This window comes from Scatophagus argus, chromosome 8, assembly GCF_020382885.2.
Source record: "Scatophagus argus isolate fScaArg1 chromosome 8, fScaArg1.pri, whole genome shotgun sequence".
Taxonomy (NCBI): domain Eukaryota; kingdom Metazoa; phylum Chordata; class Actinopteri; family Scatophagidae; genus Scatophagus; species Scatophagus argus.
The window spans coordinates 17544582-17570864 of NC_058500.1; the positions used below are offsets into that span (position 1 = coordinate 17544582).

The window sequence follows — 26283 nt, forward strand, 5'->3', positions numbered from 1 at the left end:
TCAGGCTCTAACCCAAAGGGTCTGTCAAATATGTCAGAATAATAGCAGTGGAAGTACAGTCAGGAATTATTTAACCAAAATTAATAAAAACATTTACTTTTGAATTAGAAATCTGAAGCCATTTCAATAGCAAAATAACACTGAGTCGTGAGGAAATGAAAAAGAAGTTGTCTTTAACAAAGAGAAGATATTTTATAACCAAATAAACAATTCTATTTAAAATGTTTACATGGCAATTCAGTTAAAAATTAAAATCCACAGTAATGCACAAAGGTGACAAGAAATGACAACCTGTTAATCAGTAGTTTTAGTTCTATGTTACTTGTGTTATTGTTTTTGTAAAATAAGACATTCAAAACTCTACAAAAACTAAGGACAACGTCCTAGTTTAACATGGAAATTTCATTTAATCAGTCGCCAGACCGAACAAACATAATGATATTTAACATCTTTCAAGTTAGGTCATCATCGCACCTCATGTAGTGTAAATATCTTCATCATGATCTGATGTGGAGATCAGGTTACTGACCATATCAACAGAAAGAACCAGAACTCCCTCGAAATCCCCCCAGAGAAGAATTTCTGTTGAAAAATCTGTTGATTAAGAAAAAAAATCTACAAACTGGCAAATTTGTGTTAAATGGCATATTTCAGCTAGCACTTTTGTGTTGGAGGCATTATGAGCTGGTCCCTTTTGACCTCCCTTCATAAAGCAGTTTAAGAGTAACCACAATATGAATGGAAATTTGGCTCTGTTATTTGAAAGACCTTAAAAAAAAACTGAAGACATGTAGTGCTTTAATGTCAAAAGAACCATTTGGAATCTCTTTGTTTTGGTCCAGTGTAAAGGAAATGTCGTCATGTTTCATTAACAAAACAATTATTCTACAAGAAAAAGTTAATTAAATACTTTTGCCTCATGGATCCACACAGCCCTCACTGTTTTTGTTCTTACTGAACGTGCAGTAAGTTCATTCAGTTCAATCTGCTGTCCACTTGCAAAATAGAAAAAGAAAAAACTTGGTCTATGAACCGTGTTAACAGCATCTAGCCCCATCTCATTAAATACACATTACTGGACTAAACAATACTGTTTGTAATTTATGTCATGCACACCCATCCACAGGTGAAACCACAATACTGGACACTGTGGTGCTTAAACACACACAGGAAATGCACTGCTTAATAATGAACTGATGACATTAAACCAGAACACCTATTGTACTGTATAAATGCTTATCATTTTTGCTCATTTTCTCTCAGAGGACTCACTAATCATTAGGTCTTCATTCTTATACAGGTGCTGCATTGCTGAAGGTAAACAAATGGCGGCAGCACATATAACTAAGGGACAGAGTAGTGAAATGGTCCAGTCTCAGTGTGTGCACTCTGTATGTGTGTGCATGACAGTGTGTGCCCCTCCTATCCAGAATAGTAGTTGGTGGGGACGAAGGGCATCTTGCTGACGGTGGCAGGCACTGCTTTTTTCCTGACCTCCACCTGGATGGCTGTTCCATTCTTAGCAAATGCCGCATCCACGTAACCCATGGCAACATTCTTTTTCAGACAGGGAGAGGGGCAGCCACTGGTCACCTCACCTAAATAAAACAGCAAAGAACAGGTCTTGGGAATCTCTGTCTGACAGAGTTTATGGCTACATCTTTGGAAAAAATGGATTACGAGCCAGAATAAATCTGTATGGTCGGCATGTTGAGCTTGTCTTACTCTTGGCTTCAGATTTATTTATCTCTTAATTGAAGTATAGTGGTACCACATACCACTCTGTCTACCACTCCCACAGAGTTTGCTTTCTCACCTATGACCTTTCCATCAGGATCGAGTATGGGTGTGTGTTGTCTGACGGGGGGGCCAGTGGACACCAGACCAACTCTCTTCCTGGCTGTCTTGGTTTTGATCTGAGGTACAATAATATCAGCTCCTGGGAAATCCTTGGTCTGCCGCCGACGCTTTCCTGTGCGTTAGAAGACAAAGCCGTGGAGTTATTCAGTTCAATTTACAAATGACTCTCAACATGCAGCCCATACATCACTGCCTGTCTGATCCAACATTATCATTCATTTGAAGTTGTTGTCTGTTTTAGCTCTGTTTACGGTCTCTTATCTGCCAAAGTTCAACAACTATTCACTAACTTTGTATTTATGCTGTTTACAAAAATGCTGAGTGTGTCGAACTTAAACATTTTTGATTTAGCATGTGACATCTCATTTCTTTGTTTATGAAAGTATTTCTTGGATTTTTCGGCAAACTGTCATTGTCAAATCTAACCTATGGTCCAGACTAGGGTGGCCTCCACAGGCGTGGTGGTCTCATCTATGTCGTTGCCATAGAGACAAAGCCCCGCCTCCAGCCGCAGACTGTCTCTGGCACCCAGACCAGCCAACTTCACCTCACTGTTAGCCAGCAGCTTCTCGGTCAGCTCCACCACTCGTGACTGAGGTACAGAGATCTGGGAAACAGAGACACAGAGAAACAGCTCATTGTAACTAATTATATTGAAATAAAAATACAAATTTCTGTGTGTGTGTGCTTAATTAGTATTAAGCAGATGAGGAAAACACTGAATTATACAGAGCTTATGTAGTGTATTTCTGTGAGTCTTAGCAATGATGGAGAAAGTAATGAAAAGAGTTGATATGAAAGAAAAAGCAAAACAAAGAAGCAAACGCCCACATTCTCTCTGTAAAGAGCAAAACCCACCCACATCACTGCTGCTCTGCACAGTGTCCCGACAGAGAGACAAATAGATAAAACCATGTAGTAAACCATTGCTATCAGGCCGCAGGTTCCTCACTACACAGAACACTTGGTTTAACAGTGTAGACAAGATTACCAGTTTATAACATCTATCTATATATCAGTGTCCTGTTTTATGACCTTACAAGACACTTACCAACCAATCAGAAATTAAGATTTTCCATGTCTACATCAAAACTGTTGTTAACCACTTTCTACATCTAGTCACTGAAGGTTTTGCATGGCCTCAGGAGAAAGCCACAAACGTGTGAAATTGGAAACCTGAATACAAATTTTTGCTCAAGGTCACCGCTGGAAAAGGGAAAAAAAAGTCGAAAGAGGAAGACAGAAAGAGTGAGAGATGCTGACCTCCACCCCATCCTCTCCAGTGTATCCACAGCGGGTGACCCTGCAGCCAGGAATACCGAATACAGTGGCCAGCGTGGAGGTCATGAAGGTCAACTTGCTGAGGTCGTCCTTCAGCCCCTCCTGGAGCACCCGAGACATGGACGGACCTGACAACACGCATCACAACAACTGATAAACTATCTATGTAAACTAAGACGTGGGGAGTCAAAGAAGGTCAAAAAAAGGATGCCACAAGGAAGTAGTGAAAAAGAGTGAAAAGAACTGATGGAAGAAAGTTAAACCAAGCGCAACAGATATATGAAATGATAAGAGAAATACTGGCAGAAATTAAATAGAAGGAAGATAGAGGGAGGAAAACAAGACGGAGAGAGGATAGCAGGATGAAAGAAGAAAGGGAAAGATTGAAGGGTGAACACAGGAGGAAAAAGAGGTAAGACACAGAAGGAAGAAAGGCAGAAAAAGAGAAAAAATGGAAAAAAGGAAAGAACAACAGAATGGACTGGCGGTGGACAGGAGTAAGAAGGACGAATGTAAGAGGAATAATATCTTACCTTGCACAGCAATCAACGCTTCGTCAAGGAACTCAAGGTCCACATCAGAACCTGAAGCTTTGAACTCTGCCAGTCTGGCCTAAAGATCAAACAGACACACACTCACATCAGACACTTTCTATCAGTCTACCGACCTCCGTACACACTCTCTGTGTGTATTCACCTTCATATGAGCCGAGTCTTTATCGGCGCAGCCAGCGTTGGAGACGACATAGAGGTAGCCCTGGTCTGTCTTTGTCACTATGAGGTCATCAATAATTCCTCCTTTCTCATTGGTGAAGAGGGTCAATGTACCCTGGAAGGTGAGGGAGGGGAGAGAACAAGATGAGTGTGTGAGGATTTGTAGGTAAATGTTGCATATGTGTTTGGGACACAGTTCATTTGGTCAAACTACTCCCACTTAGCTGCTCCATATGAACACACTCAGTGTCAGCATCAGCAAACCCATTTCTCATTTTCCCTGCATAAACCATATTGATTCAACTTTGTTACTCTCCATATTTATGCACTGGTCATCCACACCTGCCTGCAGTGGCTCTATGCCCCCACGGCCCCACAGCTTGATCTGCAATGTGTAGCAAGACGAGGCTCCCATCCAAAAAATATAGTAAAAATTCCATATTTTTGAACAGAGCAGAGTGAAGAGTTGCCTCTGGGAAGCTTCTGAGGCATCATGCAACGTATTTGGTGGAATCGCAAGCGCTGTCGAGAATGACTCCAAATTAGTTCTTATATTTCCCCAGAACTACAAGATGTGTAAGTATGCAAGTGCAGATAAGTTCACCAGCTACACTCGATATTATGATAATAATATCAGTTTCATTCCTATAAGTGGACACAAAAATCAGTTATTGCAGGTTGAACAACCTTTCATCTCACCTGGTTGTCTTTGAGTTCTGCAATATCTGCAACCACAAGAGACTCCATGAACTTCACCCTGTCTCTTCCATGGACTTTGGTCTGACAGAAAAAAAAAGGGAAAAAGAGGTTCTTAAACAAAGCATAGCATATTGTTTTTCTGGTGGGTTGTTTAATGGATCAAAACAATAGCAATGTTTCCCTATCAACATGTGTGAGTTTGTATCTGTGTGTTTGTTTACACGTGTTCAGGGCTTTGCTGTACATATTTCTGCACATTCATCTCACCTGCAGCATGTGGCTGACATCAAAGATGGAGCAGTGCCCTCTGGTGTGCATGTGTGAGGTGATGTGACTGTCTTTGTACTGGACAGGCATACTCCAGCCTGCAAACTCCACCATCTTTCCACCCTGTCCCCTGTGGAAGTCAAACAGCGCAGTCTTCTTCAAGGAAGCCTGGAGAAAATAAAACCCTATAGTGAGTGTGCAACAAAGGGAAGAACCACTGGTGAAGTGTGGCAGGTGAAGTTGGTTTATCAAATACTAAATGGTTCCTGAAATTATGCATCTTAAAGTCCTACAGTTAAGATTAGAAATATCATTACAATGTTGAAATATTATGGATGATGTTCATAAATGTGATTCCAAAGATATGACTCTCTAATTGTTGTGTAGTACTTTTCAACAATCAAACCAGTACCAGACAAGAGGCAGCATGTCTGGAAAGACTTCTTTCTCCTTCAGTAAGCTGGGCATTCAGCAACAGTATGTTGTGCAAATCCCACAGTGTTTATGTACAGAATAACACATCTTTATGAAGCTCTGATTCCAGACTGATCTATCAGACGGTCGAATGGCTGAATGTTCTCTCTACCCTCATGCCTGACCTTTGAACCAGACGGTGAAGGGGGCTTATCAGCGCAGCGGCAGAAATGCATTGTGGGACACGAGTTTGTCTGCACTTTACATAAGACTCAATTGCTTGTGACAAAAGTGCTCAAGTCCAAAGTAAGCTATTAATTTCCCTGAACAGAGAAGGGGTGCTCGTTCTGGTTGTAATATGTGCATATACACACACTGAGTACATACACTGAGTGAACCACTACAAATTAGGACACTCCCTGTGTTTAGGACTTCAGTCTTTTACCCCCTTTACTTTGTGCAACACTCAAACATTAATCTGATACCTTATAGGGGACATATTAATCTGGAGGTTCCCACAGCTTAGAGTTTTTACCATAGCAGCCTGATGAATTAAAGATGATTTGATAGATAACTTCCTTTGAATGGATGAATGTGGGTAAGGCCAGAGGCTGAGACGGTGCTGACAGGACAGTAGAGTCAGTCACTCGTGGTTTTAATAAAACCACGTTGTGCAGCTCAGTGAAGTGGGGCAGAGGGAGGGAGGGTGTCGGTCTGCTGGCACAGACGCAAATTATGTCTGCATGAACTGACGGCTGCTGTGACACACTTTGATGTTATTATTGTAATATGCAGTAGCACCAATAAAGTGATTCAAATATGACGGCCCAAACAGCTCCCGCACAGATTCCAAAAACACTTGACTGTATCCTGAAAACTCTGTGCTACCAGGATGTCAAATACGATCCAGGAAAATATAAAACAGAAAGCACATGATTCATTTATGTTAATCCGCCTACTGAGGGCAATTACCACTTTAGACGTAAAAAGAATAATATAAAAGTGCTCGTCCAGTGAGCAAACTGTGCAAAAAGTTTTGCAACAGCGCTCTGGCTCACTCGTAGCGACAGAAGTTTACCGTGCAGCGGCTCTCCATGTCTCGCTTACCTCTGCGCTTGAAGCGAGCCTCTGCTGCTGCAGCTGCTGCTGCCCCGCACATCCAGCTCCAGCGACCCGCAGCCAGGTGTCCCTGGAAGCCCGCAGCCCGAGCCCCGACCCCCCGACCCCAACCATCAACCGAGCCCACATCATGTCACCTGCGTCCCCGCTGAAGTCCCCCAAACACACTCTCACACACTCCTTACGGGTAACACTTCCGCCCTGTTACTAAAACTCCAAGGACTCCGCTGGAATTCCTGCTTTCCTGGCAAAAACACATAAAGCGACAGAGGAAGGAGCAACGACTTGTGGGAAATGTAGTTGATGAGTGGGTTTGCCCTGCGGGGGTTCACAGGTTGATGCTGCAATAACTCGATCTGTGCCTTTTCATATCAGACAACTCAGACGAATGTGGTGTTTTTTTTAAATTGCTCTCAGGCATAATATGGCAGCTCCTCATAATGTAAGGCTGTATGAATTCATCACCAAAAAATGGAAAAGGTGGGAAGCAGATGGATGGCTGCGTGCTTTGGATGAAAGCAAATCGCGGTTGCAATTAGATGGACTCCATCATGACTTCTGCGTATGTGATGATGGACGAAGTAAACTGAGTAAATAATAGGACCAATAAGTTTTTTTGTACTTCATTTCACAGGTGTCCTATTTCATTTGGTAATGTATTCTGCATCAGGGCAATAGCAATCAACAAATTACTTCTTCATCCCAGCTGCTAATTTACCAGACGAAAAGCAGAAGTATTTTGCACACTGTGGATATTTTGCATCCGTTCAAAAGTGGGGAGAGAAAGGGAACATCATGTGTCTTCGATCGCTGAGCCGAAACAGTCCTCACACATTATATTTTTGGACAACTTGTCCAAAGACCACTAAAAGAGTGTGGTTTAGTGGTTTCGTCAAGCTGTGCTGTGAACACAGAGGAACTTAACATCAACACAAGTGCTATAAGACCATAAGTCTTATGCATATTGAACCTTTTTTTTCTTTTCAAATATTGTCTTAGTGAATTGGAAATGATATGAATAGGCGTTGGAATTTGTCAGTTGCACCGTTCTTATTATGTAGACATTTCAGTTCTGTCTGGTCTGAAGAAAACTGTGCTGATTTTGAAGGTCCTGACAACTGAGAAGGTGTTTTTGGTCCGATATCATTGCCCTCTTGACTGTGTACGCAATGATATTTGTTCATGTGACTGTTTGTGCTTATTTATTCCCTTCATGCCCTCCACGCAGACCATTAAGTCATCCTATGGCCTGAGAAACTAATAATACCACCGTGTCTCTGCTGCTATTTTCGGCCCTGAGGGCCTGCAGGGTTGGGCATGTGCGTGAGCATATTTGGAGGGGGATGACAGGGCTGAGAAGACTTCTACTCCCTCTCTCTCTACCCCTCTCATGGCATTGCTATGATGGGCTAAATCGGAACATGGCAGGAGGGGTGGGCACTGGGGTGTCCCACAGTCGCTCGCACGCACATGTTCCAGAGGAAGAGTAGGACCTCGTTTGTTTTCACACGTCAAGGATTGTGCTAGAATCACATATTCATCATTGGGATTTCATTTCATTCATTTGATTTTGGCTGGATTACTTTTTCACAGTATGGCTCCCAGATGACCCAGTGTGGATATTCAACATAGCTCATCGCTGTTCCTGTGGGTGTAGAAACATGTTTTGGCAATCAGGTGTCTGAGTGTAAGGGTGGACAAGAAGAGCAACAGATTGTCAAGATCAAACAAGCAGACATAACAAGGTCTGAGGAGGTAAGAGGGCAGAGGAAAAAAGCATTTTTTAGGCTTTTATCCAATAAAACACATCTGATCTGGCAGCACAATGTCTGGAGTACAGTCAGGTGGTCTGTAAACAAGGCTCTCAGGCAGTAATGAAGTTAATCATCCATTCAGTCAGTCATTAGTTAGGAGTCTGTGGCGTCCTTTGGTCCTTGATTCAAATTCCACCAACACTTTATGGATTTGACAACCAGCTCTATTAATAGCTCTGATAAATCAGCCACGCGTATGGCCTCTTTGTTTTGTCTTCACGTACACACACTGATCTGTTTTCTTGCCCTCTCACACAATACATGCTGACCTACAGCTCTATTTATTGTTACTTTCTTCCATTCAGTTTCACTTTCACAGACAACCCACCATATCCTTGTCCCTATTAATTATCACAGTGATATTTGAAATTAGATCCCAACAGAACAAACAAATCCGTTTACTAAGCTGAGGTGTTTAAATCACAGATAAAAAGCATCTGCAGTTGCTATCACGGTGCTTCTTATGAAGCAAGTGCTTGAACAGAAAGTGATTTCCACAGGACTGACTGTGTATTATCAACACATCATAAAAAGCTGCCAGCTCTTGATAAATCAAATCACTCACTCTCTCCCTTTACTTTGCATCTCGCTCTTAGAATGGCTAAAAATGAAAAACAGCACTAACATCAAAAATCAAAGGGACTCTCGAGTTATTTTGCATGGCTGATCTCCCTGTGACAAACTGCTCAATCATCCTTTTTACGACCACGTCTTGATAAATGCATCATTGCTTTTGTAGAGCCACTCATAGGCCCTTTGCATTTCTTGGTATCATCATATGTGCTGTTTACTGACACGAGCTCCAAACTAATACTGTGGATATATTCACTGGAAAGAAGATTTTGACTTGAGGAGTACTTGAACCATCTGTTAGTCACCTGTTCATCTGTCAAGAGGAGGCGAGATGTCGAGGCCTCCTTCCTCCCAGACCACCCCTCAGTTCTACAGGGTCAGCGACAAAGATCTCACAGAGATCGAACTCCACTCTGTGGACTCCATCAACGACCTGCACCGAACACACCACGAACACAGCCAGAAAGGTACACACACCCCAAACGCAGCCACAAAAAAAAAGTCACAAAAGTACACACATATTGACACTGATGGACTCTGCTGTATTTGAATTCAGGGACAAGGCCTCCCCGACCTGCTTACACACCCTCCCCGAATGGGAATCTCACATGTGACGTGACAGCTGCCAATCAAAGAGGTCGTCCAGTCAGCAGGAAATGGCAGAGCCGCCTGCAGGATATGTTGACCCCCAGTTCATCACGCGCCTATGCCATGGGCTGTGCTATTATCACTTTGCTTCTGCTAACAGTCTTACTCATCTTCTACTTCTTGGGTGAGATATAATATATTCTGTCACTGTCGTTTGTGTCCAATGATATTTTCTATTTTTCAGCCCGTTTCTTCCCAAATGTCTTGTTTACAGATTTCTCCTTCAATCTATGGCATGGAGACATTAGATACTTGTAAACAATATTGCTGAAGGTAACTCAAGATTGACCGACAGACAGACGATATGTCTTTGTTTCCGTTTCTCCTCCAGTCCAACAGGGCGGCACAGTCAGGATGCTGACTGAGGCACTGAGGGAGAAAGAGGCCGCAGCCACAGAGCTGTCACTGCTGATCCAAGAACTGCAGGCTCTGAGACACAACCTGACAGCCATGAGAGGAGGGACATGAGAACACAGAAAAATAACACATAGCACATGTACACATACACGCAGATACACCTTTAATATTGGAAATAAAATGCACCAAAGTATAGTAAAACTGTGTTTTTTACATTGGATTTTTGCATGAAGATGAATCAAACTGTTTTTAAATGTTCTCTGTGTTTCAAAATGAAATGTCACTTAACCCTGCTGTTAAGAGACTGGAGGTTTGTGAGAACTCCTCCACTCTCTGTGTGATTTGAAAAGGACTTTTAAACGAACTCAGATATGTTTGGTCTCTGTTAGCAATGTCGTAAAATCAGCATAACAGGTCAGATTAAATGAACACAGGCAGTATATCATCTCCTAACATTACATGGCATAATGAATGTCTTTAGCAAAGTGATTATTCAGCATTACTGCTCAAAGTAATGAGTGGCTCGAGTCTGTTTTGTACTGCCAGTCACGTTGTGTGGGAAGGTGCCACTGTCATTCATTTAACTTTGTGCAACACTGTAAAAGTAACACATGGAACACCATACCATTATGTCAGTGCAGTACGCTGACGAAAAGTAAACCTGCTTTTGATCACAAGCACAAATAAATAAATGGAATAATACTGTTTTAGAAGCATGTACCAGGTAGCCTCTTTGTATCCTCATTTTCTTCTTTTTTGATGAAACAACCCACAGATTTAATGTCCCTGGGACCAGCTATTAAAGTTTGTTTGTGATGTTAGGAGGCCTCAAATCTACAAACATGTCCTTTGTTCTCCATGAACACTTTGAACACTTGAAGTTTGGGTCATTTGTTCTTCTGTCCGTTTTCGTCCACCTTTACTTGACACTCCTGCCCAGTCCAGCCTGGGTAGCACTGACACATGAAGTGGTTGTGAAAAGGTTTGCTAGTAGAGGAGTACGTGAGGAGGCTGATTTCATTGGGGTGGGCGGTAATAGCTGGACCTGAGGAGACCATATGACCAGAGCCGCGGCGTCGCCTGGTGCAGCGTCCGTTGCTGTGGCAAAGTTGGAGGCTGCAGCGGTCGGTGTGAGACCTCAGTGAGCGGATGTAAGGACCCAGAACAGCGTGTATGTAGTCTCTGAGAAGGATGCACTGATGCTAGAGGGTGAGAGGAGGGAAGAGGGTTACACACAAACATTACACATGAATAAGGCTTGCTCACAAACAGTACAGACCTTGGATTTGGCAAATTTCAGCTCTCCCCACAGCACCACTCCAGCAGCTCCCAGCGCTGCACTCTCCCCTAGTGTGTGCTCCAGGTCTGTCTGCACACAACACACACACAGTAGCTGGTTTGAATGACATATTTGCCTATTGTAAATTGGCAGTGTTTGTATGAGTGTGTATCCTTTTTTTGCAATGAAGCACACCTTATTAAGAAAGGTGAGGGTGTGTATGAATGCAATCCTGGCGTAAGGAAGGACTGGTGTGGCATGGCTGGAGGTGTTGCTATGGCGCCAAACTGATGCCACCCTCAAAGCCTCCAGCAGCCTGTGTCTGAGTGAAGAGACAGAAATGTCCATCAGTAACACCTTTAACATCGTGTGTGCCCACCATGTGGAAAATAGACAGTAAGTGTTGTCCTTGGTGTCATGGAGGTTTGGTGCTCTGTTGTTCTGGGTGAAGCAGCTTAACGTGGGTGAACATTTCGTTGCGTTTCTCATTTTTTGTACCTCATCATCAGCGCTGCATCCATGGATCCTGCGAGCCTTTGTGGCAGGTAGATACTGGGATAGAGAGCTGTTGACTGACGCCAAAGCCAGGACAGCCGGTCATTGTTCCTTTTGGTCCCCTTGTTGCAGCATCCCGTGTAGCTTTTATCTGATTACACACGTGAAACAAGACAATTTTTACCTTCAGTTATTACAAATTTTATGCTCAGGAATTTGCATTTTAAACATTAAATAGCTCTTAATTTTTTTTATGGCCTTTGAGAGCTTTATAGCTCTGTACCTACAGCTTCTCATCATGTTTGTGTAATCTCTTAAAATATCTTATGACAGAGATTAGCTCACTTTCTAGAATGGAGGATAAAGCCTATGAACCAAAATGTTTAACACACAGTCAGTGTTTGTCCTACCTGTTTTTCTCTTATGCTCGTTTAAGCAGGCAGGAAAACTATAAAACCCCCAGAGTCCCTTTGGATGACCTCTGACCGCCAACTGCAGTGTCTCCTCCATGAACTTTCGAGCGCTCTCCTCAAACTTTTGCCTTGCCAACAATGTAATGTCCCTGTCTGACAAATCTGGCCTCTCCTGTCTCACCAGCAGGTTGGACAGCCTCCGGTACGCCATCTTGGTTCCAAAGTTCCTCTCCCACAGTGGCCACCACTCTTCCCAGTCAATAACAGCTAAACCGGTGAAGTTTGGCTGCAGCAAGTAGGACATCTGTGTCGCAGCAAGGGAAAGGTGAGCTGACAGGTCACCAAGCTGTGGTATCCCTCCGTTCACCCGGGTGCCCTCTCGGGAGAGGTATGGATATTTCCCCAGGCGGTCTCGGTAAAATATGGTCATTTTCTGGAAAATTTCAATATTCACCCATCAAAAAATTATTACCAAACTCCTCTTTTAGCTTGTTGTTTTGATTTTTTAAACTTGTGACAAATTTGAAATTATTAAAACACAGCTGAGATACACCTGAAACACACACAAATACAACAGACGCACTCAGATCAATCACCTGTCCCTGGAAGCGTTGCTGTCTGTTCTCCACAATATCAAAGTCTCCCAGGTCCAGCTCAACATTGTAGCGTTTCTGACAGCGTGCCGTGGGTATGTTCCACACCACGACGAAGGGCTGCCTCTGCAGGACGGGAGGTGCTGCAGACACAGCGGGTGGGGGGCTGTGGGGGAGGTCCGCTCCATGGGTGGAGACTTGTGACAGAGAGGAGCAGAGGATGTGAGAGAGCAGCAAGAAGGGGAGAAAGGGGAGAGGGAGGTGAGATAGCACCATGGATGTTCACCCTCTGACGTATCTTTCCTGACAGGAGACAGGAGAGAAATGTGCTGGTAAGATTTATTGATGGGGAAGTTTTCCGCACTGGGACACAAAGTGTTGTCACAGGAAATACACACATTTACAAGTCAGCCATTAATTGATTGTTTGCACTCTGGAATATTTCTACCACAATGTAACTTATATTTAATTATTAAAAATCCTGATAGTTATTAAAATGAAAATGAACACAAATCAAAGGAATATTTGAATGGATTCTCTTTATTTTCCCTATTTTTCAGAATCGAAACATCAGATATAAAAGTATGCAACATTTTCCTTAAATAACACGTCTTAATAACTTAAACTGTAAACCTTTCCAGAAGAGTGGAAGCTGTTATAGCCACATAGCTGTCTGTGTATTTAGATTGTGATGCCATTAAAATCCCTATTGGTGCAATGGAGCCCCAGTACTCTTGTCCATATAGTGTAATTTATTAGCAGCTTGAGTTGCTTGGATGAGACAAAATAGTTTGTTTCCATATTATCTTTATTGAGCTTTCAGTCAAACACCATCTTCAGCTCCAGACATTATAATATATGTACCCTTCTGTGGATAATAATTTGTCTGATATTCAATTAGCTAGGTTAAATTCTTTATCGATTCCTGCTCCCTTACTGAGCAAGATGTCTGCCACTTCACTGAACACAAGTTCATTCTCAGTGTTTGTGACACATCACATTTGGGTAAACTGCATGTCACAGAATCATGTCTTACATACACGTCTTATGGTGTCAAAGCGCACACACGTCATTCGGCACAGTGAAGGTCAAGCATCTCACTCAAGTTACAATAAATACAAAAAATTCACACTAAGGTATTTCACCAAGTCTCTCTCATATCACAACCTGTTCCTAACTGTCATAGTGTTGGCCACCATTTTTTATTTTACCCACTGCTTTGTTGCACAGAGACACACTGGGCCCAGGACAGCCATTAGTTTGTTTCAATGTGCAGTTTTATGTAATTATCTAAACCAGTTTAGTTTGAAGTCAAAACAAAGCTTGGGTGTATCCAAATTGCCACTGACAAGCACTTTCATCTCCTTCATTTCATGAATATCCAACACAAATGATGTCCCACAGTAAAAGACCAGCTCAAGTCAACTGAAGCATTACATGATCTTTGTTTCAAAGCTTATGATATGTCTCTGGCTGTACGTAGTGCTGTTTTCTGGCGTCAGTGATTCTGTACTTATGTCAGCCCAAGCTACAAAGCCTTTAAAGAATGAAACTGAGTGTGACTGAATGTGTACCAGCAGTGAATGAATGTGTAAATGTATGGATGTTTTCAGTTTTTGTTTGGTTCTCTTTGGTTCGAACTTTTCTGTCCCTCTCTGAAGTTTTCCACACTCTGTATTTCCTCGATTCCTCATCCTCTAAGAGACCACTAATGCAGTGTGTCCTTTACAGCTTTCTTGTCTCTGTCCTTTTGCAAACGCATTCACAAGTGTATCTGAATATGGGTTCGTCAAATGTCTTTGTGCATCCAATAGATGGGAACTCCTTTGGCATCTCTGTAGGGAGTTTCGGTCAGAGTCTGAACTACAAGGTGCCCTGCAGGTTGAGGCGGAGGAGGTGGAGGAGGGATGCAGGGAGGAGTTGGTGGAGGAGGGACAGAGGGAGGTGGTGGTGGTGGAGGAGGGATGGAAGGAGTTGGAGGGATACAGGGAGGTGGTGGAGGAGGGATGGAAAGAGGATGTAAACCAGAAGGTGGAGTTGATCCTTCAACACTGGCAACTCTTGAGTTTCTGTCTCCTGGTGGTACTCGAGCATCCATCTTCGTCCCTGTTTGTTTCTGCGTCTCAGCCTCTTCATTTGGCATTCTAGAGAACCTTAGAAGCATCTCCATGGGAACAAATGCTGTCATGGCACCTGCGTTCTGCACCGGCGTTGACAGCACGTAGCCGATGTGGGCGTAGAAGTGCTGCTTATCGTGTGTGGTCAGGCACAGGCGCTTGAACCCTCTGCTTTTTGCATAGCGCTCGGTCTCCTCCATCAGAGTCCGGCCATAGCCCTTCCCTCTCTCCGCCTTGGATACAACCACAGACTCGACAAACAGGCTGCCGCTGTGGCCTACGACCCGGGACAGCCGGGCGTGGCCGAGGAGCCGCTCTGTCTCTCTGTGGCCCTGCAGGAGAACCAGGCAGATGGGGAACTCTGGACAGGACTTCTGGAGAGAGTGAACCCGAGCGGCCTGGCTCCTCTGCCACTCAGAGTTGACCAGGTCAGCGCAGGGCACCAACAGATCCGGACGCCGATGGATCGGAACCACGCGCATCTTCTCTGGGAGTTCAGAGTCTTTGTCAACATGTTGCGTCTGACTGTCAGATGTCGAGATGAAGCACAGATCAGCGCTCAGCTCCCCACCGCTCTCCAGTTTGGAATTCGTTGATGTTAACATTTCAGACCTGTGGTGATCAGTTTTTAACTAAAGTCAGTCATCAATCATTCTCCTTGTGCTGAGTGTAAAATGTTAGAAAACAGAAATTAGAAAATGTTTTCATCAAGCAGTTAATGAATTTCGAGGTTAGTCTAATCACGTCACAGTCTGTATTACACACCTGGTAGTCTGAGCCCACAAGTCTAATTAATCAAAGATGCACTCTAAGATACAACAAATCTCACAGAGCCAGACGTTCATCATGCTGAAAGGAGCACACTGGGATCAGATGTGTAATCTGCTGTCAGAGGAGAAGCATGCAGGAGGATAAAACGAGAGTGTTGATCTCTTTGTAATCTGTCTGTACTCCATGTTTCCACTGCAACCTTTACTGCCCGCCTCTCCTGCTTCTGCAGCAGACGGCGAGTAGATTGCTGGGAGTTGTGCGCCTTGCTCACGAACACTTCATCAGTGGCAAAAGAAGAAGCACTCAGTTGTGACCATATAATCCCATTTAGAGGCTAGAACCACAGTAGTGGCACCAATTCCTTAGACTGTAGATTAGCATTCTCCCAACTGACAAATCCCTTCAAGTCACGACTTTCTAGGGATTTCTTATTGAGTATTAAGAAGAATTCAGCAGTATTTTGAAAAACACTGGGTGCATCATTGATAAACATTTTACACATCGATTTTCACGCACAGTGAGCATGTACACGTACCCTGCAAGCCAACAAAATTACGCTGAGTCCAACGCAGCTAACAATGAGAAAGCTGAGCCTGGTAGAAATTGAGCCTACTCAGACTGATCCCAAAGTGCCCACCGTACAGAGGACAAACCCTTGTGATGTACTCAGTTAGAGGAAAACATGGCCTTTCTTTTGGTGTCATGCTCAAGCCAAACATTTTATATTTTTGCAGCACTGGTACAGACTTATACAAAGAGGTCTAATATTTTTATTCATCCATCGGTGTTGTTTTCTGGCGTGTAATGAGATGAGGACATGTACAGGGACATGTCTGTGAGATATTTGTTGTCTGCCTGTTGATTCATTAATGTGAACCAGCATCCTTCCTTTACTGATAACCACAGCTGTTTTTAGGACCAACTCACACTCACACTCTCAGGCTGCTACATTTAACAGTGTGGGTGTGCATATGTTCAAGTGTTGCCACAGCAGAAAGAACTGACAGACTCGATGACTGGAGATACAACGTCCAGTGTTATTAATCACCTCTCATACAGTCCAAACTAAAGGAAAATCATCATTTGCTCCGGTCACACAGCTCCATCCTGTTGTTCACAATGTAACTGCAACGGGATGGTACACTGAGAGGGTGAGCACAGAAGGTGCCTTAATTAACAGTTTAAAGTGGAATTTTCTGTATTTTTCCCCTTGTAGTTCTATCATTGACCACTGTGGCATCATGTTAGCTTTGGCAGGACTCAACTGGACTGGACTAGATGGATTAGGTGGAAAGATGGTGTCCACTACGAACTCAAGAATGAAAATGAAACCTTTCTAACACAGTGACATACTGAGAGACTTTAAAGTAAACTGATGAAACCATGTCCAGTTGGTTGATGTATTACACTTGTACTGTATTTACAGTACATTTAAGTTCACTGCATTTAAAGTAATATTATAAGTTTACTCATATACCGTGTCGCGCACCTCTTCTTATATGTGTCGTTCAGTTGACGTCTCCTACAGATCTTTGAGTGTTCCTTGAACAATCATATAATGTTTCAGTGCTGCCATCATGAATGGGGAAGTGGACCTTTAGCTGACACATCTTGCCACCCAGTTTGTTGAAAAAGCTGAACTGCTTTTCTGCTACTTATTTGGCTTAATCAGTGTTCTAGTTTTCCATCTATGTCTGTTTGTGTAATTTTAGTACATTAACAGCATCCCTCAAAAGTCTACACTGACAGATTTGCACTGTGGCCTCATACTCTCACATCATATCACCATGTCAATCGAAAGCAGGCATTTGGTATCACAAAGTGAGCAACAAATGGCAGGAGATAGCTGTATTGTGGCAGTTAAAGTTATCATACATCACTAAGGTGTCAGCAGCTGTTTACGAGTGCATTCGTTTTTTAATATTAAAGTTCAGACTCTATTCGCCATTAAAATCATCTTCCTTTTCAATCATCAAACAGACAGCAGCAGACAGGTCAGCTACTTTTCAAAGCTGTGAATAAGCACAGGAGAGTTTATCCAGTTTCAGTGTCTGTAAATTAAAAATAGAATCAATGCATGTCTAAAATGTTTATAAAAATTGCAGTGGTCCAAATAATCTGGGATTCATTTTAGTATAGCAGAAATAGAATAAAATTAAATAAATAAATTTTAAAAAAAGAAAAACACAGCAACATTTTAAAAAAAGCTAACTCACCAAGCGCGAAAAGCCAAACGACTGTCAAACAGCTATGAACTGCTATGAACTGCCCACTCAGTACAATTTCACATACAAACAAAAAGGGATGTTACAAAGAGGCAACAGGAAACTGGCAGTGATGATAACGCAGAAGACACAAAGAAAATGACAGTCCAATGGCCACTTCACCATGACACTTTTTTTTTGAAAACTGACACTTCAGATACACTGGTTACATACATTTACTATTTCAGTAAAGCATAGACTACTTTTAAGCTTTCCTTATTTAAAAAAAAAAAATAATAATAATAAAAAAAAAAGTTGAAATTCAGGTTAATTAATTACTTATTTCCTAACACAACATTTAAGAATTATGTGTGTTTTAAGAGACTTTTAGGAGTCTGGTGAACCATTTCCCAAAACGTCACATCAGACGGGCATTTCGGTATAATTAATCACGATTCTACCCACTTAAAGTTATTAGTGACATAGCGATTACACAAAGTACTACACAGAACATACTGTATACTGTATACTCCCAGGAGCGACATTTTGATTTTCACATTCTCAGAAAGCCCCACATTGCTGCAGGGCATCAGAAAATTGGTAGAAACTCTTGCAGCTCCTCTCCACGGAAATCTTTAGTAAAAGGCGAAAGATTTATACGATATGAAGAGAAACAGGAGCGTGACTAACAACAAGCTGAGTGCCCCAACCCATTCTCCGCCTTAGCTACCTCGGTTAAGGTTCAGGGATACACCTGAAGAAGTAAATAAAAATTAAATTGTGTAATTCAGACACCTACTTTTACAATTAGTACTTACTATTACTATTTAAATCGCACTATAAAGATTTCAGTGTAAAATGAGAATAATTAATTTAACTTATGCGACAATTACTTTACACATGCTGTGCATTGTGGGGCCATGAGGCTCTTGGCCACGCCTCAAAGCGTGAACATGGCTCTTCTGTTTTAAAAACCTCCATTTGTCGATTTAAAGAAAAAAAACATTGTTGATCTTGTGACGTTTGGATGAAGCAATGATGTGACGTCTTACCAGACAGAATAACACTCTCAAAACTAATTTTGTTGATTAATTTGATTAAGTTGATTAATTTCTTGCTGTGTATCCATACATATTCCCCGATCTATAATCCATATGATGTGGTATTCTATCGGGTCTTATTTCGTGTGCAAATATTTCTAATGAAAGACATTTTGTCATTGTCGCGTTTGACTCATCAAAACTTTGCAACTTCTTCAACAGAGTATTATAAACGAGGATTGCTCTTGCCAGTTTTCCACACAACCTTTGTAGTAAGCAAGTGCTAAGTGGGCGGTCAGTGAGATACAAGCATGGTGTGATCTAAATAGTTACTTAGTTCATGGCCAGCATGTCAGGGAACGTATTTCCGATTGGCAGAAACTGCTCGGCTGCACACATGCATTTTGGTGGCTTTGAATGTATGGGGTATCAAATTATCTTCTTCAGAGATTGGTACTCGTGTGTGGGCTCGTAGGCTTCCTTTACTAGATGAAAAAAACAATATATAGGATCCTCTGCACACAACAGACAACACTTGTAAATCGTTAGCCCTCCTCCTTTCTAGGCATCAAATTCTATATAAGGCAAGACTTGAAAAGTGACTGAAGTCGGTCCTGCATGTTAGCTAGCTCATCTACTTCTCCGTTTCGGACAGTTGATAAGACATACATGCACTCACGTGGCATTTGTTAGATGTTATGGCAGATCATAAGTTTGCTGCTTATTAGTGAATAACACGCAACACTCTTGGTCGTTTATCACATTGCTACGTTACCTACATTTTTATTCTCGCGGTTCCTCGCCGGTGCTCGTCTTCCTGAACAGAGGGGGTGTTTGAACCACAGCTGATCTACGACCAGGTTTAAATCTTACAACGTGAAATAAATACTGATGACCGTCAACGACAGCTGCTCTCCGATCAGTTTTGGACGTCAATACGGCCTGGTATGTTACAGAAGGAAATGTTGCTGTTGATCTTCTCATTGGTCTAAGCAGCCATTGTGCCACCCTGCGGATAGGAGTGTTATTGCATAAAATAAGATGGCGCTACCTACCTGTTGATACTGCACAATAAATTACAGCCTGCAGTAAATGTTGAGGTGAAGTGTTATGTATTTACAAAACACGGAAATCATAAGACCTTTGTTAAAGGTGAAACACACTGCTCAAACGCAATTTTACTAAAAGGTGTCACGCGTGCAGCTGCATTAATAAGTATTCTACAATGAGCTATGTCTGAGCAGCTGACCTGGTAGCACATACAATAAAACAGCATAGTTGACCCTCACCAACAATGAAACACATTTAACAGGATATTTGCTTTATAGTATTGCAAATTGGCGCATCACAAATATCATAAGTTCAGTCATCACCTCTGTAACACATAATATGCACCATTAATAAAATTAACAAGCTGTATTTACTGCAAGACTCTTGCACTGCAAGGTAAGGTGTTTTATCCATGCCTTGTGGATGAGTGTACAGTATATGGCTGAATCAAAAACTGACACTTCAGATACACTGGTTACATACATTTACTATTTCAGTAAAGCATAGACTACTTTTAAGCTTTCCTTATTTAAAAAAAAGTTGAAATTCAGGTTAGTTAATTACTCATTTCCTAACACAACATTTAAGAATTATGTGTGTTTTAAAAGTCTGGTGAACCATTTCCCAAAACGTCACATCAGACGGGCATTTCGGTATAATTAATCACGATTCTACCCACTTACAGTTATTAGCGACATAGCGATTACACAAAGTACTACACAGAACATACTGTATACTGTATACTCCCAGGAGCGACATTTTTATTTTCACATTCTCAGAAAGCCCCACATTGCTGCAGGGCATCAAAAAATTTGTAGAAACTCTTACAGCTCCTCTCCACGGAAATCTTTAGTAAAAGGCGAAAGATTTATACGATATGAAGAGAAACAGGAGCGTGACTAACAACAAGCTGAGTGCCCCAACCCATTCTCCGCCTTAGCTACCTCGGTTAAGGTTCAGGGATACACCTTAAGAAGTAAATAAAAATTAAATTGTGTAATTCAGACACATACTTTTACAATTAGTACTTACTATTACTATTTAAATCGCACTATAAAGATTTCAGTGTAAAATGAGAATAAGTAATTTAACTTATGCGGCAATTACTTTACGCATGCTGTGCATTGTGGGGCCATGAGGCTCTTGGCCACGCCTCAAAGCGTGAACATGGCTCTTCTGTTTTAAAAATCTCCATTTGTCGATTTAAAGAAAAAAAAACATTGTTGATCTTGTGACGTTTGCATGAAGCAATGATGTGACGTGTTACCAGACAGAATAACACTTCCGTTTCTACTGCGCTAAAACTGGACACCAGCACCGTTGAACGCTCCAAAGACAACAACGTAACAAGAGAGTGATCACCCTCCCTGCCGCATTCGCGAAAACTTCTTTTCGAACTAGTAGCACACATTTGATTGAAATTTGTCATGTTCATTTCCCCGGATCACAATATACTTTTCTTTCGACAAAGTTATTCCGAATTTAACATATTTCACTCATTGAAATAACGTGATTTGTCGTCGGGTCTCTTTCGCACATGCGTGGTATGACAACGGCGGAAACTAGTTACTTTAAAAAATAACTAAGTTGATTAATTTCTGGCTGTGTATCCATACATATTCCCTGATCTATAATCCATATGATGTGGTATTCTATCGGGTCTTATTTCGTGTGCAAATATTTCTAATGAATGACATTTTATCATTGTCGCTTTTGACTCATCAAAACTTTGCAACTTCTTCAACAGAGTATTAAAAACGAGGATGTTCACAATGCTTGCCCTTGCCACCTCTGTAACACATAATATGCACCATTAATAAAACTAGCAAGCTGTATTTACTGCAAGGTAAGGTGTTTTATCCATGCCTTGTGTATGAGTGTACAGTATATGGCTGAATCATCAGAGTCAACAGTTTCACAACATTTTACACTGTCGCTGTAAAGTTGTTAGCCGATTTTGAGCAGACAAGACAACATTTTTAACAAAATGTTTTATTTTTTTTTCAGTTTTTTTTTTTTATTATTATTTTTAAATCCAGGACAACTCATTCAAGGATAATCAAGGAGAAATAAGCACTACTGTTTTTATTAGAATTTTTTTATGTTTTTACATTTTGTCAGAGATGGATGGTGAATTTTATCAGAATTGGTCAAAGTAAAACAAAAAAAAAATAATAAATGAATATATAATAACAATACATTAATAATTAATTCAATACAATGAAGTGTGGCGTCAATGATAGAATAACAATGGCCCAGAAAACATAGGGTTGTTATTGTTTTCACTGCTTCTTCTGCGATACTGCAATAATCACCAGCACTAACTCAACTCAACTCAATCAACAACAGTAGAGGAAGAAATGGAGCGCGCCCACAAAGTTCTGCACCCCGGCCTCCCAAAGAGGAAACACTTTTTTTATTTAAATAATATTTTATCAAAGCTTCTCTTTTTTTATCTTCATAAAATGTTTCTAAAACGTATGTCTTCTTTAAACTTTTCTCTTTTTTTGCATTTTTGATTCATTTTCCTTTTCTGAGATTTTAAAGTTTTTCGTCTCCATTTTACCACAATGTGTCTTGTTTTTGCAAGTGTGGTAACCTATGTGTTTGTGATTATCTGTATCTGTATCTGTACTCCTCTGTGTGTGTGTGTATGTGTGTGTCTGTCCTTTACTGAGGCTTGTTGGAACAACTATGAGTTGTTTAAGTGCTCATGTGAATGCAAAGCCTGCACAAATGAAGTACGATGATGTGTTTTTAAACATGTGTATGCAGTGCGTGCACGTATCTGTGTGTGTGTGTGTGTGTATTTTATGTCCTTACACTGCATTACCTGTCTTATGGTCAGTGCAGCAAAGACATTCATACTGAGAAGTTGAAGCTGGCTCAAACAAGATATGAGACTAGCTGTGTGCGCATCCATAAAGTGAGCTTATCAAGGAGTGTGTTGAGCTAGTATGTGCACGAGGGTGAGCGAACTAATTGAAGTGGCCGTCTCTCAGTGCCTACCTAAGTGTCAGTCTTCATCTATATGTGTGTGTGTGTTCATACTGTGTGGCCCTTTAAGTACTTGCAGGTGAGCCAATTTGTACTGTTTGCACGGCCTGTGTCAAGTTTACTACAACTCTGTGAAGCCACTGCATGATGTTAGAGAGGACACATGTAAGTCTGTGTATGTGTGTATGTGTGTATGTGTGTGTGTGTGTGTGTGTGTGTGTGGTAGAAGGCACGGAGGGTGGTGTGGGAGGCTCAGTCTCTCAGGTCCATGCTCGAGCCGAACAGGGCCACCAGCTGCTCCTCATAGTGAGCGATGTTTCTCTTCATGATCTCCTTACAGGAGCCCAGGAGGCGCTCAAACGCCTGCACATCTATTACTGGAGGGAGGGAGAGAGGGGGCGGTTTTAGCATCATCTCAGTTGCTCAAACAGTCCACTGGACTCATTGTTAATGGCTTTAAAAATGTTACAAGAAATATGAAAATAACACCACCTTCCAAACATCTGTCCTTTGTCAGAACAATTGCCCAGGTCTTTGATAATTTGGTAATCGAGGCAACGATATAAATAAACAGTAAGATGTTTTTAAAGTTCTACACACTGGATATTTAAAGTCCCGGTCATCTTTTACAGCCATAACAGAAGGAAAGGATGGCAGAACGGACAATCTGTTTTTGCACTACTACGGCTACGGTTTGGCTGCTTCAAAGCTGATCAGCTGTTTCAGACAGGCTGTTGTAGTGCAAGTACAGCAAACAGAAAGACCAGACAGGCAGGTGAGAATACTGACAGTGTGTGCGTAGTTAATCATGAAAAGGACAACACGGGGGAGCACAAAGAGTGTGAGTGACTGACACTGCATCTACAGTGAAAAAGCAATTAGTGCTATATTAAAAAAAGCTTTAAGTAGCCTTCACTACAGCGAGAAGAGTGTTGTTAAAGCTGTTAAAAATCCTGTGTCCATTTTCAAAAGCGAAGAGCTGCGTGTATCCATTTATAGCCTGAATTAGTGAACCCACTTGAAAGGCAAAAATACCTACTCAACGGCCTTTACATCAACAAAAAATACAAGATAACGACAGCCGGGATGAAGTGCCTCACACCGATCGTGAATGAAACAAAACTCAAACACCACTTGATATCTCATGACAAACTGTTTGTTTGGGGAAAATGAATACCACAGACAATGAGGTAAGGCCAAGTGACTGATATATTGTTTATTAACCTGCTTTTATTTTTACAAACTATATACCAGGCATTTATTAAATAGTTTGTATTATAGCTTCATAAAGAAGTTGGGATTAAATTCCTTGACAATGAAATGGCTGAAAACAGGAACTCAAGAAAAACTTATGGCACAGAACAATTTATTAAAAAGTAAGATGCAGCCTTCGTTATTGTTTTCCTTGTGAGCAGCATTAGCATCATTGCATATCAGCTTACCCAAACACTTGACATCGCCCAACGCGTAGGCTGAGGCGGCCCGGGGCTTGTTGGTGACCAAGGCCAGTTCCCCAAAGTACTGACCCCTGCTACAGCGCGCTATCTCCACCTCCGCATTGTCTGCATGGTCCGCTTTCGTCTGCAGGGAGGCAACGAGAGCACAGAGAGGAAGAAAGAAGAGAGGAGGATTAAAGCTTTGGAACCATTGAGCGCCTCGTCCCCCCCTCCACTCCCCCAGAAGCACTCAGCTCCTCAGAAGACAACTACGATTCCCACTGTTGCTAGGCAAAACCAGGAAACACTCTGGTGGTTTTTACTGAGGAGTGTGGGTTGTCACTGTCTAAATGTTCTGCATAGAAACTACCTGGTAAAAAAATATCTGTGAGAGTGGCTGAATCATTTTTTGCATTACATTAATGTGATCTGCCGTTTCGTTTTAACACACTGGGTCTTTACATTATAGCTGAATCTTTAGTAAGGTGACTGCTGGGTTCATGTCGAGTGGAACTGGAGAGGAAAAATGTATCCACCTACATGGGTCTCTGGGGGACATAAGGTAAAATACATTTGAAAGACAAAAATAATGGACCAACTGATCACTGTAACAAAGAGGATTTTGGTGATATCACATTCTAAGCGCATAGACACTGGTGTGGAGTTGGTCCCCCCGTTTGTGACTGTGGAAGATTCTGCAATTCTGAGAAGGCTTTCTGCCACATTTTAAAGTGTTTCTCTGTGGATTTTTGCCTGTTAATGAAGTGGAGCGTTTGTGGGGTCAGGCGCTGTTGTTAGATGAGAGGACTGGATTGTAGTCTCCGTTCCGGTTTGTCCCAGGTGTTTTCAATGGGGTCAGGGCTACGTGTGGGCCAGTCAAGTTCTTCCACACCAAACTCACCCAGCCATGTCTTTATGGAGCTTTGCTTTGTGCACTGGGACACAGTCATGCTGGAATAGAAAAGGGCCTTTCCCAAACTGTTGCCACAAAGCAAAAGCATAGCATAGCATTGTCCAAAATGTGTTGGTATGCTGAAGCATTAAAATTTCCCTTCACTGGAAGTGAGGGACCCTGTCCAATCCCCGAAAAACAGTCCCATATCACACCTGTATTCAGTAATAAAGAGGTGTGTCCCGATACTTTTGTCTATATATTGTAAATTCAACCACAGTAAAACTCTGAAGAAGTGAAACAGAAAATGAAGAAGGTGAGCAGGAGTGTCTTACTTTACTCTTCATCATGATCTTGACCTCCCCAGATTCTACAATATAGAAGCAGTCAGCCTTGTCACCCTGAGGAGAGAGAAAAGAGATCACCTCTAAATATATTTAAAAGTAGTTAATATACTGTAATGATGATTGTATGATAAAATCCTAAATGCTACGGTCACACTATATGTAACCATATCAACTACAGTCTTACCTGCGTGATGATGCGCTCACCATCTGTGAACTGCTTCATTCCTAATACGTCCACTATCTTCATCCTCTCTGTTGCCTGGACAGAAAAGACGGGGAAAAATGCAGGCAGAAACAGTCACTGACTGGTGCAGATTATGTCCATGTAAACTCCTTTACAACAGACTTCCTTTCCTCAGTCACTTCATCTTCTCTACAGTGATGGTCCATTCATTCATTTATTTTGGGAACTGTACATTTAAAGTCTGGGGGTGGGTGACTGTCCTGAAAGCCAATGTTGTGGGGGAAGTGTTGTAGAAGTAGGATGTCCAATAAAAATGTTTTTTAAGCTATTGTGAACTATTCAGCGTAGAATGAAACTTTTTCCATGAACAAATTTCTCATGAAAAACAGCCTTGCTGCTCTTAGATTGACAGCTAGTTTCACAGGTGATACTATTGCCTTCACTGTGTAGTAAAGCTGAACGAGAGAGGGTGAGGGAAAAGAATTAAAAAAAATAGCTTTTCAAAAAGACCTACAACCACTAAACTCACCTCCAGTGATTTGAGTAAGGGCACAGACTCAATGAAACACTCGTACATCTTCCTCTTCTTGGCGTTGTTCTTCACAATGAGTCTACGGAAAGTGGCGCGGTCCTAGGGAAAACATATGCAAGTAAACAAACATCTCCTGAAGGCAAATTCTCAAAGACTGGTCCTCCTCTGCTTGGCCACTGGGAGGAGCT

General features: G+C 41.8%; 5 protein-coding genes and 2 non-coding genes across 12 annotated transcripts in view; 1 reads left to right on the top strand and 6 right to left on the bottom strand.

The window, feature by feature from the left end:
* Positions 1 to 152: 152 nt before the first annotated feature.
* Positions 153 to 6619, bottom strand: amt (aminomethyltransferase). The gene is made up of 9 exons (XM_046397676.1): positions 6342 to 6619; positions 4821 to 4988; positions 4554 to 4634; positions 3838 to 3969; positions 3675 to 3753; positions 3124 to 3269; positions 2287 to 2467; positions 1817 to 1972; positions 153 to 1598 (listed from the first exon to the last, which is right to left on the bottom strand). The coding sequence occupies exons 1-9, from the start codon at positions 6483 to 6485 to the stop codon at positions 1423 to 1425; spliced, it is 1263 nt and encodes a 420-aa protein (XP_046253632.1). The 5' UTR covers positions 6486 to 6619; the 3' UTR covers positions 153 to 1422.
* A 969-nt stretch (positions 6620 to 7588) lies between these two features.
* On the top strand, positions 7589 to 9856 carry si:dkey-20d21.12 (uncharacterized protein LOC556245 homolog). Of its 4 annotated transcripts, none has more exons than XM_046397690.1 (4): positions 7589 to 8108; positions 9064 to 9207; positions 9297 to 9512; positions 9720 to 9856. In XM_046397690.1, exons 2-4 carry the CDS (start codon positions 9072 to 9074, stop codon positions 9854 to 9856), a joined length of 489 nt encoding a protein of 162 aa, XP_046253646.1. In that variant the 5' UTR covers positions 7589 to 8108; positions 9064 to 9071. The 4 variants fall into 4 exon arrangements, with proteins under 4 accessions (XP_046253646.1, XP_046253645.1, XP_046253644.1 ...); XM_046397689.1 differs by having other exon boundaries at positions 7590 to 8108; positions 9042 to 9207; XM_046397688.1 differs by having other exon boundaries at positions 7591 to 8108; positions 9007 to 9207.
* A 702-nt stretch (positions 9857 to 10558) lies between these two features.
* On the bottom strand, positions 10559 to 20253 carry hyal3 (hyaluronidase 3). Of its 3 annotated transcripts, none has more exons than XM_046397671.1 (7): positions 19437 to 20253; positions 12529 to 12828; positions 11930 to 12365; positions 11523 to 11670; positions 11220 to 11346; positions 11025 to 11114; positions 10559 to 10947 (listed from the first exon to the last, which is right to left on the bottom strand). In XM_046397671.1, the coding sequence occupies exons 2-7, from the start codon at positions 12799 to 12801 to the stop codon at positions 10633 to 10635; spliced, it is 1389 nt and encodes a 462-aa protein (XP_046253627.1). In that variant the 5' UTR covers positions 12802 to 12828; positions 19437 to 20253; the 3' UTR covers positions 10559 to 10632. The 3 variants fall into 3 exon arrangements, with proteins under 3 accessions (XP_046253627.1, XP_046253628.1, XP_046253629.1); XM_046397672.1 differs by having other exon boundaries at positions 19337 to 20253; XM_046397673.1 differs by lacking the exon at positions 19437 to 20253 and adding an exon at positions 17630 to 17887.
* On the bottom strand, positions 13048 to 17602 carry LOC124063731 (N-alpha-acetyltransferase 80). Its single transcript, XM_046397682.1, has one exon. The coding sequence runs from the start codon at positions 15245 to 15247 to the stop codon at positions 14315 to 14317; it is 933 nt and encodes a 310-aa protein (XP_046253638.1). The 5' UTR covers positions 15248 to 17602; the 3' UTR covers positions 13048 to 14314.
* Positions 18185 to 18300, bottom strand: LOC124064056. The gene has a single exon (XR_006844215.1). It is a non-coding gene; the product is annotated as a U5 spliceosomal RNA (small nuclear RNA).
* A 235-nt stretch (positions 20254 to 20488) lies between the features above and the next one.
* Positions 20489 to 20604, bottom strand: LOC124064055. Its single transcript, XR_006844214.1, has one exon. It is a non-coding gene; the product is annotated as a U5 spliceosomal RNA (small nuclear RNA).
* Positions 20605 to 21674: 1070 nt separating this feature from the next.
* The window catches only part of prkar2aa (protein kinase, cAMP-dependent, regulatory, type II, alpha A), a 49453-nt gene continuing 44844 nt past the window's right edge, over positions 21675 to 26283 (bottom strand). Inside the window, exons 7-11 of the mRNA XM_046397678.1 lie at positions 26093 to 26194; positions 25564 to 25638; positions 25368 to 25433; positions 24147 to 24285; positions 21675 to 23081 (exon numbers count right to left, since the gene is read on the bottom strand). Coding sequence (XP_046253634.1) covers positions 22957 to 23081; positions 24147 to 24285; positions 25368 to 25433; positions 25564 to 25638; positions 26093 to 26194 — 507 coding nt within the window. The 3' untranslated portion in view covers positions 21675 to 22956. The remainder of the gene's footprint in view (positions 23082 to 24146; positions 24286 to 25367; positions 25434 to 25563; positions 25639 to 26092; positions 26195 to 26283) is intronic.